Raw genomic sequence first — 15,237 nt, forward strand, 5'->3', positions numbered from 1 at the left:
ATCTTCTATCCTATCAAAGACCTATTTTATTCCTCCTTGACTTTCCTCCCCGCCTTTCTACCGGCCTAGAAGTTTGGCATGCCCATCCTTCTCCTTCAGTATTGATGAAAGGTTGTCAACCTGCAATGTTAACTATGTTTCTGTCCAGCCTAGCCTGCTGAGTGCTTCCAGCATCTGTTGTTTTCCAGCATTTACAGTATCTTTCTTTTTGCGTTAGATGTTGTGCTAAGTTTTTTATAAAACACTGGTTAGAACCCAGCTGGAATATTGTTCCAATTCTAGACACTGTGTACTTGGAGAAGGATAACATGGCCTTGGAGCAAGAAAGGAAACTTATCAGTAAGGTATCTGAGATGAGGGCTTTCATTTACATGAAAGGAGAAGAGAGGTACAATGGCTCAGGGTCCTGGGTTTGATTCCACTCTCGCCAACTGTCTATGTGGAGTTTGCATTTTCTCCCCAAGTCTGTGTAAGTTTCCTCTGGGTACTGTGGTTTCCTCCCACAGTCCAACGATGTTCAAGTTAGGTGTATTGGCCATGCTAAATTGCCCATACTGTTCAGGGATGTGCAGGCTAGGTGGGTTTGCAATGGGAAATGTGGGGTTTACAGGGATAGGGTAAGTGGGGTGGGTCTGGGTGGGATGATCAGTGCAGAGTTGATGGGCTGAATAGTTTCATTCCATGCTGTAGGGATTCTGTGACTCTAAGAAGCTGAGGTAGCTTTCCATTAGGGCATTGATAGATACATTCAAAAACATGAAAGATATCGATAGAGTAGGTAAGAGAAAACTATTTCCACTGGAAGAACACTTCGTAACCAGGGTCAACAGTAGTTTGTAGAAGAGCCAGAGGAAAAGAGAGAAGAAATTATTTTCTGCAGTGAGTATAATGCATTGGCTGAAAAGATGCTGGAAGCAAATAACTTAGCGCTCAAAGGAGAAGTGGCTAAGGTGCTTGAAGCAGAAAGTCTTTGCAGGATTATGGGGAACAGCAGGGGAATGGGAGTGCCTGTCAAAGTCATCTTTGACTGCTGTCTGCTGAACTGTTGTGTGTATTGTATCGTGCAGATTCAGTGAAAGGGCTCAATAACTTTCCTGACTGTTCCCATCAAATCCCTTGTGATTTTTAATTGACTACGCAATGAACCTTGTGAAGACATTGGAAAAGTTCTTAAATGTAGCATCACATCACAAACCTTTTTTTTAAACTATTGCACTGTAATAAAAATTTTATTTGTTAGCATTGATAACTTTGCTTATATTTTCGCAGATTGCTGGACTTTTAACGGCAGTAATTGTGATGATTGCCATCCTGATTGTTGGAAAACTACTTGAACCTCTGCAGAAGGTAATGTTATTAATTCAAAGCATGCCATGTATCGAACCATCAGGCTAATTCAGCAAAGGGGACATTACTATATTTTGGGTGTGTATCTCTCTGAATTGGGCAGATGGTCTAATTTCAGAAGCTATAAATTCAACATTGTTAAGATTAGTGTGATTTCCAAATACACCTTGTGAGAGACCGAAAGCATATTTAGTGCCATTTCTTAATTCAATCCTCATATTCCCACCCCACCCATTTTCTCAAATCCCTCCTGATTCCAATTCATGTTGTTCCTACAGTGTGGCCTATAGTGATTCACTATTGGTATTGCAGTCATTTGAATGACTTTGAATCGTAGAATCCCTACAGTGTGGAAGCAGGCCATTTGGCGTAGAGTCCAGACAGATCCTCCCAAAGAGCATCCCACTGAGACCTAGCCCCCTACCCTATCCTTGTAACCTTGCATTTCCCATGGCTGATCCACCTAGCCTGGACATCTCTCGACAAAAATGGGGCAATTTAGCATGGCCAGTCTACCTAACCTGCACACCTTTGGACCATGGGAAGAAACTAATGCAACCAGAGGAAACCCACACAGACACAGGGAGAATGTGCAGATTCCACACCGACTGTCACCCACAGTGGGAATCAAATCCGGGTCCCTGGCGCTACAAGGCAGCAGTGGTAACCACTGAGCCACTTTGTCGCCCACAGGTCACTAACATTTGCTTTTCTTTTGGCTTTTTGTCCAAGCTGCAGACAAAGTCCACCACAAGCACTGCTCTGTTGCAATTATGAAGATGACCACAGCATTGAATGTCTGTGTGATCCTTTCGTAACCCCGTTGGAATGTTTTGCCAAAGTGCTCTGCTGCATTGCACATTTGGCAGAAGCTTTGTTTACCTGGAATCAGGTCTTATTATTCATTCTTTTAAACTTTAAAAAACAGCTTCTGGGACCACAGCATTAACTGATAGTTAGCACCAACTAAATTCCTGGCATTTGGCCTTTACCTCAAGAGGGTGAGAATATAAAGAGGTTGAAGTTATGTTCCAGTTGTTCCGAGCTCTGCTTGGACTACATTCTGGATATTGCACTTCAAGGATACGTTCACCATGGAAGGGGTGTGGCAAATATACCCAAGAATGATGTTGGTTTTAAAAGGACTGAATTATGAGGAACAGGTTGCATAGACTAGATGTGTATTCCCTCTAATATAGAAGACTTAACTGATGATCAAATTGAGGTGTTAGTTTTGCATGTTCCAAACTGAGAGTTTGCCAGATGTATTTGTTTAGTCAAGGATTATGGAACCATGACAGACAAATGTAGTTAAGATGCAGGTCAGTCATTTTGTTGCTGAATGGTGAAAAACAGTGAAGGGCTGAATGGTTTACTCTTGTTTATGTATTATCGGATAGCAATGACCCTGACATGATAAGCTCATCATTATACACACACACAACTCTCTTGCGAAAGTGGAGAGGAAAGTGTTCAATTCTGTTACTGCCAGATGATCTTTGACCACAAGATCTGAATCATGACAGTGAATATCTAACTGGGATTTGCCTACACTTTGGTGTGATGGACTAGAGCACCATTGGAGCAGGCAGATTCAACAAGTGGTTTCTGGGGGACAAGGAGACAGCCCTCACTAAATACCCTCTTGACAAACTGGAACAGACCAAAGGCTTGTGTCTTGAACAGGATGCTTAAGCAGCTATTCCACTACTTGGACAAACTGGACATTCATGAGCTGTAACTAGCCAACATGTCCAAAATCGTTACACAATTACTGCTTGTTTCAGAAATGTCATCAGCGAGATATAATCAAGAGGGATAGAATTGAGCAGCAGCAACAGACGAGCAGAAGAAAGAAATGGTTTGAATGTGTTTTGTAATCGGGAAAGCTTGACAATTAACCTAAAATTTCCCTTGCATCCCTGCATGTATGCTCCTAACATTGAGTATCATTTGATTGCTGAGCAACATGCTTTGTATTACAAACTACCCTACATGATCTGAAGCTGAATATGTCCTTCTCAAATACTTGATATTACAGTGAAAGAAAGTATAAGAATGTTTTGTTTCCTGCTTTGTGTTTTCTTAGTAATTTGCATTAGTAATTGTTATGTAAGAGCATCTTTTCTTAGTGATGTCTTAGTGGGATAAGTAAAATGAGGTGGTGATCTTCTATGACTCAGGCCCTATATTTCTCATCCAGTTCTCTGCCTTTATGAAATGGGGTGGGCAGGGTTTGGCACTGCACTCACTCAATATTTTTCTGTCCATATATCTTTCGCTATGATCTGGCTAGCACGAATCCTTCAAAATGAACAGGGAAAAAAAAATTCACATTGAAAGATGTGGAGCTGCTATGGCATTTCTCACAACCTGATGATTTAGACTCCAGTATGGAATGGAAAGCTCTGTCCATTGAAGCCTCGCCCCTTAACATTTGCAATCACAGCTTTAGATCTCTGACTTCTGATAAAATCTCAGAGGCTGGGAAATTTGCTCTCTTTTCATAGAAGAATGTAACTTTCTACATTCTTTATCGAATTGTACACTCGCAGTTCTACAACACACCATCGAGAATATTCTGAAAGGACATAGGATTGAACAAAATGCCTTTGGTCTTGCACAGACTCTCTTCCATAGATCAAGCAGCAACCGAGGAGCAGGAAAATTGATGTTTCGGGATTCTGATGATCCAGGCTTATGCCTGAAACGACAATTCTCCTGCTCCTCTGATGCTGCCTGACGTGCTGTGCTTTTCCAGCACCACACATTTTGACTCTGACTCTCCAGTATCTGCAGTCCTCACTTTCTCATCTCTTCCATTGATGGTTCGTGTCAAATATAAAATCCTGACCTTCCATGGATGTGTGTGGTGGTGAGAGAGAGAGAGGAAAGATGGGGCAGGATTCCAGGACTCCTTTGCTGTGAGTTCCATTTGCTGCTCTTCTCTCTTCCCCTGTGCTGTATCCTTCATGAGGTAATTCCCTCAACCACCTCACACCAATGAGCTGCAAGGTTTATTTCCAGACGTTTCATTACCTTAGTAGGTAACATCTTCAGTGGGCCTCAGGCGAAGCAATGCTGAAAATTCCTGCGTTCTATTTATATGTTTGGGTTTCTTTGGGTTAGTGATGTTATTTCCTGTGGTGAAATCACTTCCTGTTCCTCTTCTCAGAAGGTGGTAGATGTGGTCTAACTTGATGTGTTTGTTGATAGAGTTCCTGTTGGAATGCCATGCTTCTAGGAATTCTTGTGCATGTCTTTGTTTGGTGTGGCCTAGGATGGATGTGTTGTCCCAGTTGAAGTGGTGTCCTTCCTCATCCGTATGTGATGATACAAGTGAGAGAGGGTCATGTCTTTTTGTGGCTAGTTGGTGTTCATGTATCCTGGTAGCTAGTTTTCTGCCTGTTTGGACAATGTAGTGTTTGTTACAGTTCTTGTATGGTATTTTGTAAATGACATTAGTTTTGCTCGTCTGTATAGGGTCTTTCAAGTTCATTAGCTGCTGTTTTAGTGTGTTGATGGGTTTGTGGGCTACCATGATGCCAAGGGACCTGAGTAGTCTGGCAGTCATTTCCGAGATGCCTTTGATATAGGGGAGAGTGGCTAAGGTTTCTGGACGTGTTTTGTCTGCTTGTCTGGGTTTGTTGCTGAGAAATCGGCAGACTGTATTCATTGGGTACACAATTCTTTTTGAATACACAGTATAGGTGATTTTTCTCTGCTCTGCATAGTTCGTGCTGCAGTGTGTATTGGCTCATTGGAATAATGTTCTGATGCAGCTTCATTTGCAGCTTCTGTAGTTCAATATTTGGTCTGTATGTGTTGGTTTCCTGTAGAGGTTTCCTCAGCAAGCAAACCTACATCCAAAACCTCAACCTGAGCTACAAATCTTCTCAAAACTCCCTAACCTCATACCAATCTCCACAAGTGAAATGCTCAGTACTTATCTGGTGATATGCAATGGCTGCTGCTAAGAACCAACTTTACAATAGTGTTTTTTTTTTGCGTTGAAAATGGATTCTTAAAAATGAACTCCAGGAATGGGTAGATTGCCTAATGAGGAAAGGCGAGACCAACTAGGCCTGTCTCTTTTGGAGTTTAGTAGAATCAGAGCTGACTTCATTGAGACATGAGGTCCTGAGGGGACTTGACCAGGGGGATGTGGAAAGGATGTTCCCTTTTGTGGGCGAATCTAGAGTGAGGGGTCATTGTTTAAACATAAGGGGTCACCCATTTAAGATCGATGAATAAAGATCTGAGGATTGAGAGTCTTTAGAATTGCCTTCCTCAAAAAGTAGCAGATGCTCTTCTTTTCAAGGCAGCAATTGATATATTGTTTATTACCATGGGGATGAAAGATTATCAGGGGTATGTAGGAATATAGAGTTGAGGTTAAAATCTAATCAGCCAGGATCTTATTGAATGGTGGAGCAGGCCCCAAGTGCAGAGTGGTTTGTTTATCCTTGTTTGTATGAAGTTTCTCCTGAGAAAACCTGCCTCCTGCAAATCATAGTGCCTTTTGACTTTATTAGTGAGTACACCTGGGATTTAGTCGAATTAAATGGCAAACATAAGAGTGGACTCAAAGAGCCTGCTTTCGCATTCAGTAGGTTCATGGCTGATCCGATTGTGGTCTCCAATCCACTTTGCTGTCCATCCAGCTTGAACTAAATTCTTGAACTCACCTTGCAGAATCTGAAGTCAGCCCCTCGTGCTGGTCTCTCAATTCTACCACCAGTTTAGGCAGGATCACTGAAATCAGCATTATATTTGTAACTGGATTGGTGAGAATTAATTAACACAAAAGAATGGATTGGATTTTCATATTGATAGTTATTTATTTCCATTGTTATGGGGCAGTACATCACCATACAGGAATGGTGCGTCTAAATAAACAGACAATTATCATGGTTCAGCTGGATAGGTTAGTGTTGTGAAATGCTCAAGCAGGGATACCTTTAATGCATTCTTTTCAACTAATTCCTCAGGCTGTTTTGGGAGCAATTGTCATTGCCAATCTGAAAGGAATGTTCTGGCAAACCTTTGATGTTCCAGTGTTGTGGAGACAAAACAAAGTTGATTGTGTAAGTGTTTAATGAATGATACTTTTCTTGTAAAATATACAACTTGTTTAAAAAAACACACAAGCTTCATATTCATTTTATAAATGTAACGGTTCTGATATGTCAGATGTATTTTACTTATCTTTTAACTGGAGCAGACCTTTGTAGAGATTATCCTTGCCAGAATATCACGAATAAGGAATATTCTATTTTCCTTGATTTGTCCCATTTATTTCAATGAAGTTTTATGTGAATAGTGATTTGCATGTGGTATTTTACTTGTGCAGATTGCATCCAAGCAATAAAAACTAGTAAATTTGCAATAATATTTTGAAATGTTATTCAGTGCAGTATATTTCGTGGAAGTGTTGTACAGTAGAATGGATCTTGTGTATTATTTATGTTGAGCGTTACTGTAATTCTAAAACGACTGCAAGATTTATGGTGTACTGTTGTCAAATAAAGTTTCAAAAACCAAGCCTGTACTTCAAGAAAAGGATGTTCTTCAACTCATTCTCTTGCTTTTCTGTAGCTGATCTGGGTTGTGACATGGATTGCATCCATCCTTCTGGGACTAGATTTGGGGCTTTTAGTTGGTGTGTGCTTTGAGCTTCTAACTGTTGTACTTCGAACTCAGTTGTAAGTATTTGTGTAGCATTTTATTAGAATGCATCACTACTTAGTTTATAATTTTTCTGTGTGTAATCTTCATCTATTTAATTTGATGTTCATTTTCTAGCCCTGTTAGTACTGCTTTAGGAAATGTACCAAGCACTGACATTTACAAGAACTTAAAGAAATATAAAAATGTAAGAACACTTTAAATTTGTTTTTAAGAAGATGTTCCAAAATCTAATGCATACTTTACAAAACCTAATGAAATATATATATTTTCTGCATATTCCATAGCTTGTTGAACCACCAGGAGTGAAGATCTTCAAATTTTCATCTCCTTTATATTTTGGAAGTGTTGATTTTTTTAAGGAGAAAGTGATTTCTGCTGTGAGTAAATCCACAATTCTGCATGTACAATAGTTACTAGATTGAAGGATCAACGTTTATTTAAAAAAAAAGGAGATTCAATGAATGCAATTGTTTCAGGTTGGATTTAATCCAGTTCGAGTGTTTAATAAACGCACCAAAGCATTGAAGAAGATTCAGAAACTTATAAAGAAGGGTCAGTTAAAAACGACAAAGGTAAATCACACTCTAAGTGCTGTAATTATGTAGCTACGAAACAGTTCCGTTAGCTAAAGCTCGTGTCAAGTGTAACTTTAAATATTGCTTTCCATCTCCCGCTTTCAGTGACTTTGTTGGCCATGCCATCTCTCTTTATTGCCTCTCCTCTGCAAATGATTCCTTTGAGATTACTGTCATTTTAATTTTATATTTCATTGCAATAAGGTAGGCACTACTTTGCCACCAATAGCTTCTCATCTTTCCGATCACTATTTCAATATATGTTACTGTCACCTAGTGTTAAATTCTTAATTGACAATATATGCTAGACTTTCTGAGTAAGTCAAAGTTTTGTCGTGCTCAATATTACAAGAGCCAAAGCCATTCTGATTTGCCTGTCAATAGCACCAATGTATGTCTAGCTTGATTTCATTAACATGTAATTACACCATTTACAAAGTTCTCTTTCAATTCTACTCCCATTTCTTCCAACATCAAGTCTACCTCAACAAGCTCTCCCCTTTTTCCACCTCCATTTGTCCATGTCACCAAAATCTGATTTCCTACAGGACACTTCTTGCTGACCTGTCAAATTGAATAATCTAGATTTGTCAACATATTCAAAATGCTGCAAATTCTTCTCCACTGCATGATGTTTTACACTGCCTGTTTTCACTGACTCCCCAGAGTTATCATAAAGTCATAGACATGTACAGCACGGAAATAGACCCTTCGGTTCAACTCGTCCATGCCAACCAGATATCCTAACCAATCTAATCCCACCTGCCAGAACCTGATCCCTATCCCTCCAAAGCCTTCCTATTCATACACTCATCCAGTTGCCTTTTAAATGTTGCTATTGTACTAGCTTTCACCACTTCCTGTGGCAATTCATTCCACACACATACCACCCTCTGCGTGAAAAGGTTGCCCCTTAAGTCTCTTTTATATCTTTCCCTCTCACCCTAAACCTATGCCCTCTCGTGCTGGACTCTTTTCTCCCCCACCCACCCCACCCCAGGGAAAAGCCCTTGTCTATTTATCCTATCTATGCCCCTCATGATTTTATAAACTTCTATAAGGTTATATGCCCCTCAGCCTCCAATGCTTCAGGGAAAACAGCCCAAGCCTATTCAACCTCTCCCTATAGCTGAAATCCTCCAACCCTGGCAACATCCTTGTAAATCTTTTCTGAGCTCTTTCAAGTTTCACAACATCCTTCCGATAGGAGGGAGACCAGAATTGCTTGCAATATTCCAAAAGTGGCTTAACCAATGTCCTGTACAGTCACAATATGACCTCCCAACTCCTGTACTCAAAACTCTGACCAATAAAGGAAAGCATACCAAACACCGCCTTCACTATCCTGTCTGTCTGCGACTCCACTTTCGAGGAGCTATAAACCTGCACTCCAAGGCCTCTTTGTTCAGCAACACTCGCCAGGACCTTACCATTCAGTGTATAAGTCCTGCTAAGATTTGTTTTCCCAAAATGCAGCACCTTACATTTATCTAAATTTAGTGGGTGGCACAGTGGTTAGCACTGCTGCCTCATAGCGCCAGAGACCCAGGTTCAATTCCCGCCTCAGGCGACTGACTGTGTGGAGTTTGCACGTTCTCCCGTGTCTGCGTGGGTTTCCTCCGGGTGCTCCGGTTTCCTCCCACAGTCCAAAGATGTGCAGGTCAGGTGAATTGGCCATGCTAAATTGTCCGTAGTGCTAGGTTAGAGGTATGGGTGGGTTGCGCTTCGGCGGGGCGGTGTGTTTTTGTTGGGCCGAAGGGCCTGTTTCCACACTGTAATGTAATGTAATCTAATCTAATCTTAAAAAAAATAATTAAATTCCATCTGCCACTCCTCAGCCCATTGGACCATCTGGTCAAAATCCTGTTGTAATCTGAGGTAACCTTCCTCACTGTCCGCAACACCTCCAATTTTGGTGTCATCTACAAACTTACTAACTACAGAGGAACTTCGATTATCCGAATATCAATTATCTGAATATTGGACGATCCGAAGGAAATCTGGAGGTCCCAATAGAAACTTTACATTAAAGAGCTGTTTCAACCCTGATAGTGTGTTTTGTTTACCATGATTAAAAACAATCTCGGCTCACTGAAATGCTGCTGAGAACAGTCCTAGACATCAATGGGGGCCCAGACACTGTCTCCAAATGACTGACCTCCCGCCCACTGTCCCTCTCCCACACACTTTCGCTGGACTTCTACATAGGTTGAACCCTAAACTCTCCCTTCTCCAGATAATCTCTCCAACATTGTCCTGTACAGGGCAAAACGTGGAACCTGTCAAAAAAATTGCAGTAAAAAGTTGTGTGTGTGGCTGTGCTATTTGGAGATTTACCCCACAAAGGCAGCAGCAGTCTTTCCATTGGTGTCCACCCCGCTGCTCCAGGGGAGAAGGGACATGGGAGCAGGGGTCGGACGGTGGGTGGGGGTGGATGAGGGTGGTGAGGGGCAGTGCTGGCTGTGGTTGGGGGAGTGGGCAGAGGGCAGTGTTGGTCACGGTGTGAGGGGCAGGTGGGGGGTGGTGTTGGATGGGGTTGAGGGAGGGGTAGGGGGGCCAGTTGGATTTCGCTGCTCCTTAGATGCTCCCTGAACTGCTGTGCTCTTCCAGCAACACTAATCCAGGGCCAGTTGGATGGTTGAGGGTTGGGCGGGGCTGGACTGTGTTGAGGCATGGGTGGAAGGGCGGGGCTCGTGCACAGTATGCTGCTGCCTTGTCTCCTGAACAGGGAGCAGACTTCACAGAAAACTCTGAGCTCCAGAGGAGAGGCTATGAATCGATTAACTAAATAATCCAATTATATGAACGAAATAGTGCCTGCCCATCTCCTTTGGATAATCGAGGTTCCTCTGTATACCTCTTATGCTCAATTCCAAATGATTTACATAAATAATGAGAAGTAGAGGACCCAGCACCGATCCTTGTGGCACTCCACTGGTCACAGGCCACCAATCTGAAAAACAACCCTCCATCACCACCCTCTGTCTTCTACCTTCAAGCCAGTTCTGTATCCAAATGGTAGTTCTTCCTGTATTCCATGAGATCTAACCTTGCTAACCAGTCTCCCATGGGCAACCTTGTCGAACACCTTGTTGAAGTCCATATAGATCACGTCCACTGCTCTGGCCTCATCAATCCTCTTTGTTACTCCTTCAAAAAAACTCAATCAAGTTTGTGAGACATGATTTCCCATGCACAAAGCCATGTTAATTATCCCTAATCAGTCATTGCCTTTCCAAACACATGTACATCCTGTCCGTCAGGATTCCCTCCAACAACTTGCCCACCACTAATGTTAGCGTCATAAGTCTATAGTTCCCTGGCTTGTCCTTACCACCTTTCTTGATCAGTGACACCACATTAGCCAACGTCCAGTCTCCGGCACTTTACCTGTGACTGTCAATGATACAAATATCTCAGCAAGAGGCCTAGCAATCACTCCCCTAGCTACCCACAGAGTTCTAGGGTACACCTGATCAGGTCCTGGGGATTTATCCACTTTTATACGTTTCAAGACATCCAGTATTTCCTCCTCTGTAATATGAACATTTTTCAAAATATCAACATCTATTTCCATCCATTCTATATCTTCCATGCTCTTTTCCACAGTAAACACCAATGCAAAATAGTTGTTTGATATCTACCCCATTTCCTGCAGTTCCACACAAAGGCCACCTTGCTGATCTTTTGAGGGGCCCAATTCTCTCCTAGTTACCCTTTTGTCCTTTAATGTATTTGTAAAATTCCTTTGGATTCTCCTTGACCCTATTTGCCAATGCTATCTCATGTCCCCTTTTTGCCCTCCTGATTTCCCTCATAAGTATACTCCTACTGGCTTTATACTCTTCTAAGGATTCACTTGATCTATCCTGTCTGTACCTTTTATATATGCTTCCTTCTTTTTCTTAATCAAACCCTCAATTTCTCTCGTCATCTAGCATTCCCTATACCTACCAGCCTTTCCTTTCACCCTGACAGGAATATACTGTCTCTGAACTCTCATTATCTCATTTCTGAAGGCTTCTTATTTTTCAGCTGTCCCTTTACCTGCAAACATCTGCCCCCAGTGAGTTTTTGAAAGTTCTTGCCTAATACCGTCAAAATTGGCCTTTCTCCAATTTAGAACACCAGCTTTTAGCTCTGGTCTATTAAAAGCAAATTACTACGGATGCTGGAATCTGAAACCAAAAGAGAAAATGCTGGAAAATCTCAGCAGGTCTGGCAGCATCTGTAAGGAGAGAAAAGAGCTGACGTTTTGAGTCTAACTGACCCTTTGTCAAAGTTTTTAAAAAAAAGGGGAGAAATAGGGAGGTGTTTATACTAGGCTGAGAGAAGGTGAGTCATGGCTCCAGAAGCAAAAGTAACAATAAAGAGGTGATAATGACAGTGCATAGAGAGATTATAAAGAGATTAGGAGCTGTGAATGGCCAAGGCTGAAGGCAGTGCTATGTGACAAAATATGGGGGTGGGGGGGGGGGGATGAAGCAGAGGCAAAATGGAAAACGGGGGGGGGAAGGGTAGCAAAGGGGGAAGAGGAGAGAAAAAGGTGATGAGAGAGTGGGGAGCGAGAGAAAGAGACAATCAAGAAATAAGAGGTCCAGAACAGTGAAAAAAAAAAGAAATAAAATAAATAGGGGACTTTAACTTTTTAAACATAGACTCTTTTGCTACCCTTCACCCCTGTTTTTCCATTTTGCCTCTGCTTCGAAACATCAGCTCTTTTCTCTCCTTACAGATGCTGCCAGACCTGCTGAGATTTTCCAGCATTTTCTCTTTTGAGCTCTGGTCTATTCTTTTCCATCACTATTTTAAAACTGATAGAATTATGGTCTCTGGCCCCAAAGTGCTCATACACTGACACCTCAGTCACCTGCCTTCCCTTATTTCCCAAGAGTAGGTCAAGTTTTGCACCTTCTTTAGTAGGTACAGATCCATTTACTGAATCAGAAGATTTTCTTGTACACACTTAACAAATCCCTCTCCATCTAAACCCTTAACACTATGGCAGTCCGAGTCTATGTTTGGAAAGTTAAAGTCCACTATCATAACCACCCTATTATTCTTACAGATAGCTGAGATCTCCAAACAAATTTGTTTCTCAATTTCCCTCTGACTCTTAGAGGGTCTATAATACAATCCCAATAAAGTGATCATCCCTTTCCTATTTCTCATTCCACCCAAATATCTTCCCTGGACGTATTTCCAGGAATATCCTCCCTCAGCTGTAATGCTATTTCTTATCAAAGACGCCACTTCCCCTCCTCTCTTGCCTCCCTTTCTTTCCTTCCTGAAGCATTTGTATCCTGGAACATTAAGCTGCCAGTACTGTCCATCTCTACTTTCCCAGAGTTAACCCATCTCTGTGACTGTATCTTTGACTTTTCTCCCTTCCTATTACTGCCATCCATCACACCCCTTTGCTCTTTTATATTCCTCACTGCCATTAACTGTCTCTCCAACCGATCCATTCAGTCTGATAGCATTCACAACCAATGGCACTTATTGCAGATGTAATCCTCAGTAACATGTAAACTCTCAGTGCTCAGTGGTTAGCACTGCTGCCTCACAGCACTAGGGACCCAGGTTCAATTCCAGCCTTGGGCAATTGCCTGTGTGGTATTTGCACATTCTCCCTGTGTCTGCGTGGGTTTCCTCCGGGTGCTCTGGTTTCCTCCCACAGTCCAAAGATGTGCAGGTCAGGTGAATTGGCCATGCCAAATTGCCCATAGTGTTAGGTACATTAGTTAGAGGGAAAGGGGTCTGGGTGGGTTACTCTTCAGAGGGTTGGTGTGGACGTGTTGGGCCAAAGAGCCTGTTTCCACACTGTAGGTAATCTAATCTAGGAGCATAACACTCTGCTAGGGCCATTTTTGCTTCTTTCAATCCACAGATCCAGAAAATAGCCTGAAAAGTTCTTCTTTGCTTGCTGATCTCTCCATGCTTTATGTACAACATGTCCCCTCCACTCTACAAATACTGGCCTTTCCACTTGTTTCAGCTTCTTCTTTCCCAGAATAGGCAGATACTAGTTTGCACACAATAGTCCTTGCTGGCCTCCTTTTTAATAGCCTTGTCAAACTCATTGCTAACTGTGCTTTTCATTCACCAGTTCTTGTCCTACCCATATTGACAATATGATATATGCAAGAACTATCAGAGCAAGTGATAGACAGACTTTGATTCAGTCTGAAAAGGATGTGGAGTAGCAATGCCTAACCTCACACTGAAAATTTATAGTTTTGCTCACCCTGCTCTGCACATGCAAAACTTGGGCTGTGCACCAATGTCCTATTAAGAAGCTTAACCACTTTCACTTAAGCTGTCTTCAGAAGGCAAAACACAGATGCTCACCCGAGCTGGCATGCCCAGCATCTGCATCATATTGAGACAGTCACATACTCAGCTGGTCTTGCAGCCAGAATGTCTCTCACTCAATCACTAAAGTGAATATTTGATAGTGAGTTTGGATCACTATGGAAACAAACTAAACCTAAAAGGATAATCTAAAGGCTCCACCCAGGAGTTTTGACATCACCTTTCGAGCTCTGGGAGTAGCTCACTCAGGAACTTTGTGCTAGCACAACCAAATAAAGAAAAATGCAATGAAAAATCCTCCAGATACTGGAAATCTGAATAAGAATGAAAATAGCTAGAAAAGGCCAGCATGTCAGGCAAACAGTCAAATTTCACGTTGATAACCTTCCATTTTGATGTCATGTCATCGACTTGAAATGTCAACTCGCTTTCTCTTCACAAATTCTGTGTGACATCCTGAGACTTTCCAGTTTTTTTTCTTTTGTTCTTTTTAAAAACTGTGTAAGTGCCTTTGAAACCAAATATGTGACAAAAAATGTAGATAAAATGCAGCAGAGGAAATTTGTTGAAAATTGTTTCTTGTCCTATTTGCACCAGAATCTTCCCAATGCTGATCAATAATCACACCTACCAGAAACCTACTTAATTCCACAAATGATGAACATCTTCACGCTGAACAAGATCTTCTGCATTTTGTTTTTGCTTTGTTTGTGATCATGAGCATCTGTTTTAGATAGTCTGTATACAAGTGAGGAATGAGTGTTATGGCTGAATAAAAATGTGCCCATGTTGTTGATCTAGCAGTTTAAAATTGATTTTTTTTTTCCCATTTTTTTATAACTTGATGAATTTAATTGGTTGTCCAGAAGTGTTTTAAAATTTGCTTATCTTTCTTTAGGATGGTGTTGTAACTGATGGAAGTGTTTCTAATGAAGCATTTGAAGATGATGAGGAATATCAAGAAGAATTACAACAGGATGTCCCTTCAAAAGAAGTGGAAATTAAAGTTGACTGGAATTCAGATCTCCCTGTCAAAATCCTGGTTCCCAAAGTTACCATTCACAGCCTTATTTTTGATTTTAGTGCAGTATCATTTATTGATCTTGTGGGAGTCAGAATCATGAAAATGGTGAGTAAATATTTGTTATTGATACAGAAGTGAAAACTGAAAATGCTTGGTTTTTCATAACATCCAGTAACTAAAAAAGTGCTTCCCAAAATATTTAAACTTTTCTCCCTCAGATACACATATTTCCAATGTATTTTAGTTTTGGTTCAGATTCTGTGTTTGACTTTTTTTAAACTATGG

At 41.4% G+C, this 15,237-nt stretch overlaps 1 protein-coding gene across 6 annotated transcripts in view; it reads left to right on the top strand.

Moving 5' to 3' along the window:
* Positions 1-15,237, top strand: part of slc26a4 (solute carrier family 26 member 4) — a 65,825-nt gene that overhangs the window by 36,314 nt on the left and 14,274 nt on the right. For all 6 annotated transcript variants that reach the window (XM_072562516.1, XM_072562520.1, XM_072562519.1 and 3 more), the window contains 7 exons: positions 1,270-1,347; positions 6,339-6,434; positions 6,946-7,052; positions 7,153-7,222; positions 7,323-7,415; positions 7,515-7,610; positions 14,827-15,057. In XM_072562516.1, the coding sequence (XP_072418617.1) occupies positions 1,270-1,347; positions 6,339-6,434; positions 6,946-7,052; positions 7,153-7,222; positions 7,323-7,415; positions 7,515-7,610; positions 14,827-15,057 (771 nt within the window). The remainder of the gene's footprint in view (positions 1-1,269; positions 1,348-6,338; positions 6,435-6,945; positions 7,053-7,152; positions 7,223-7,322; positions 7,416-7,514; positions 7,611-14,826; positions 15,058-15,237) is intronic.

Source organism: Chiloscyllium punctatum, chromosome 44 (assembly GCF_047496795.1).
Source record: "Chiloscyllium punctatum isolate Juve2018m chromosome 44, sChiPun1.3, whole genome shotgun sequence".
Taxonomy (NCBI): domain Eukaryota; kingdom Metazoa; phylum Chordata; class Chondrichthyes; order Orectolobiformes; family Hemiscylliidae; genus Chiloscyllium; species Chiloscyllium punctatum.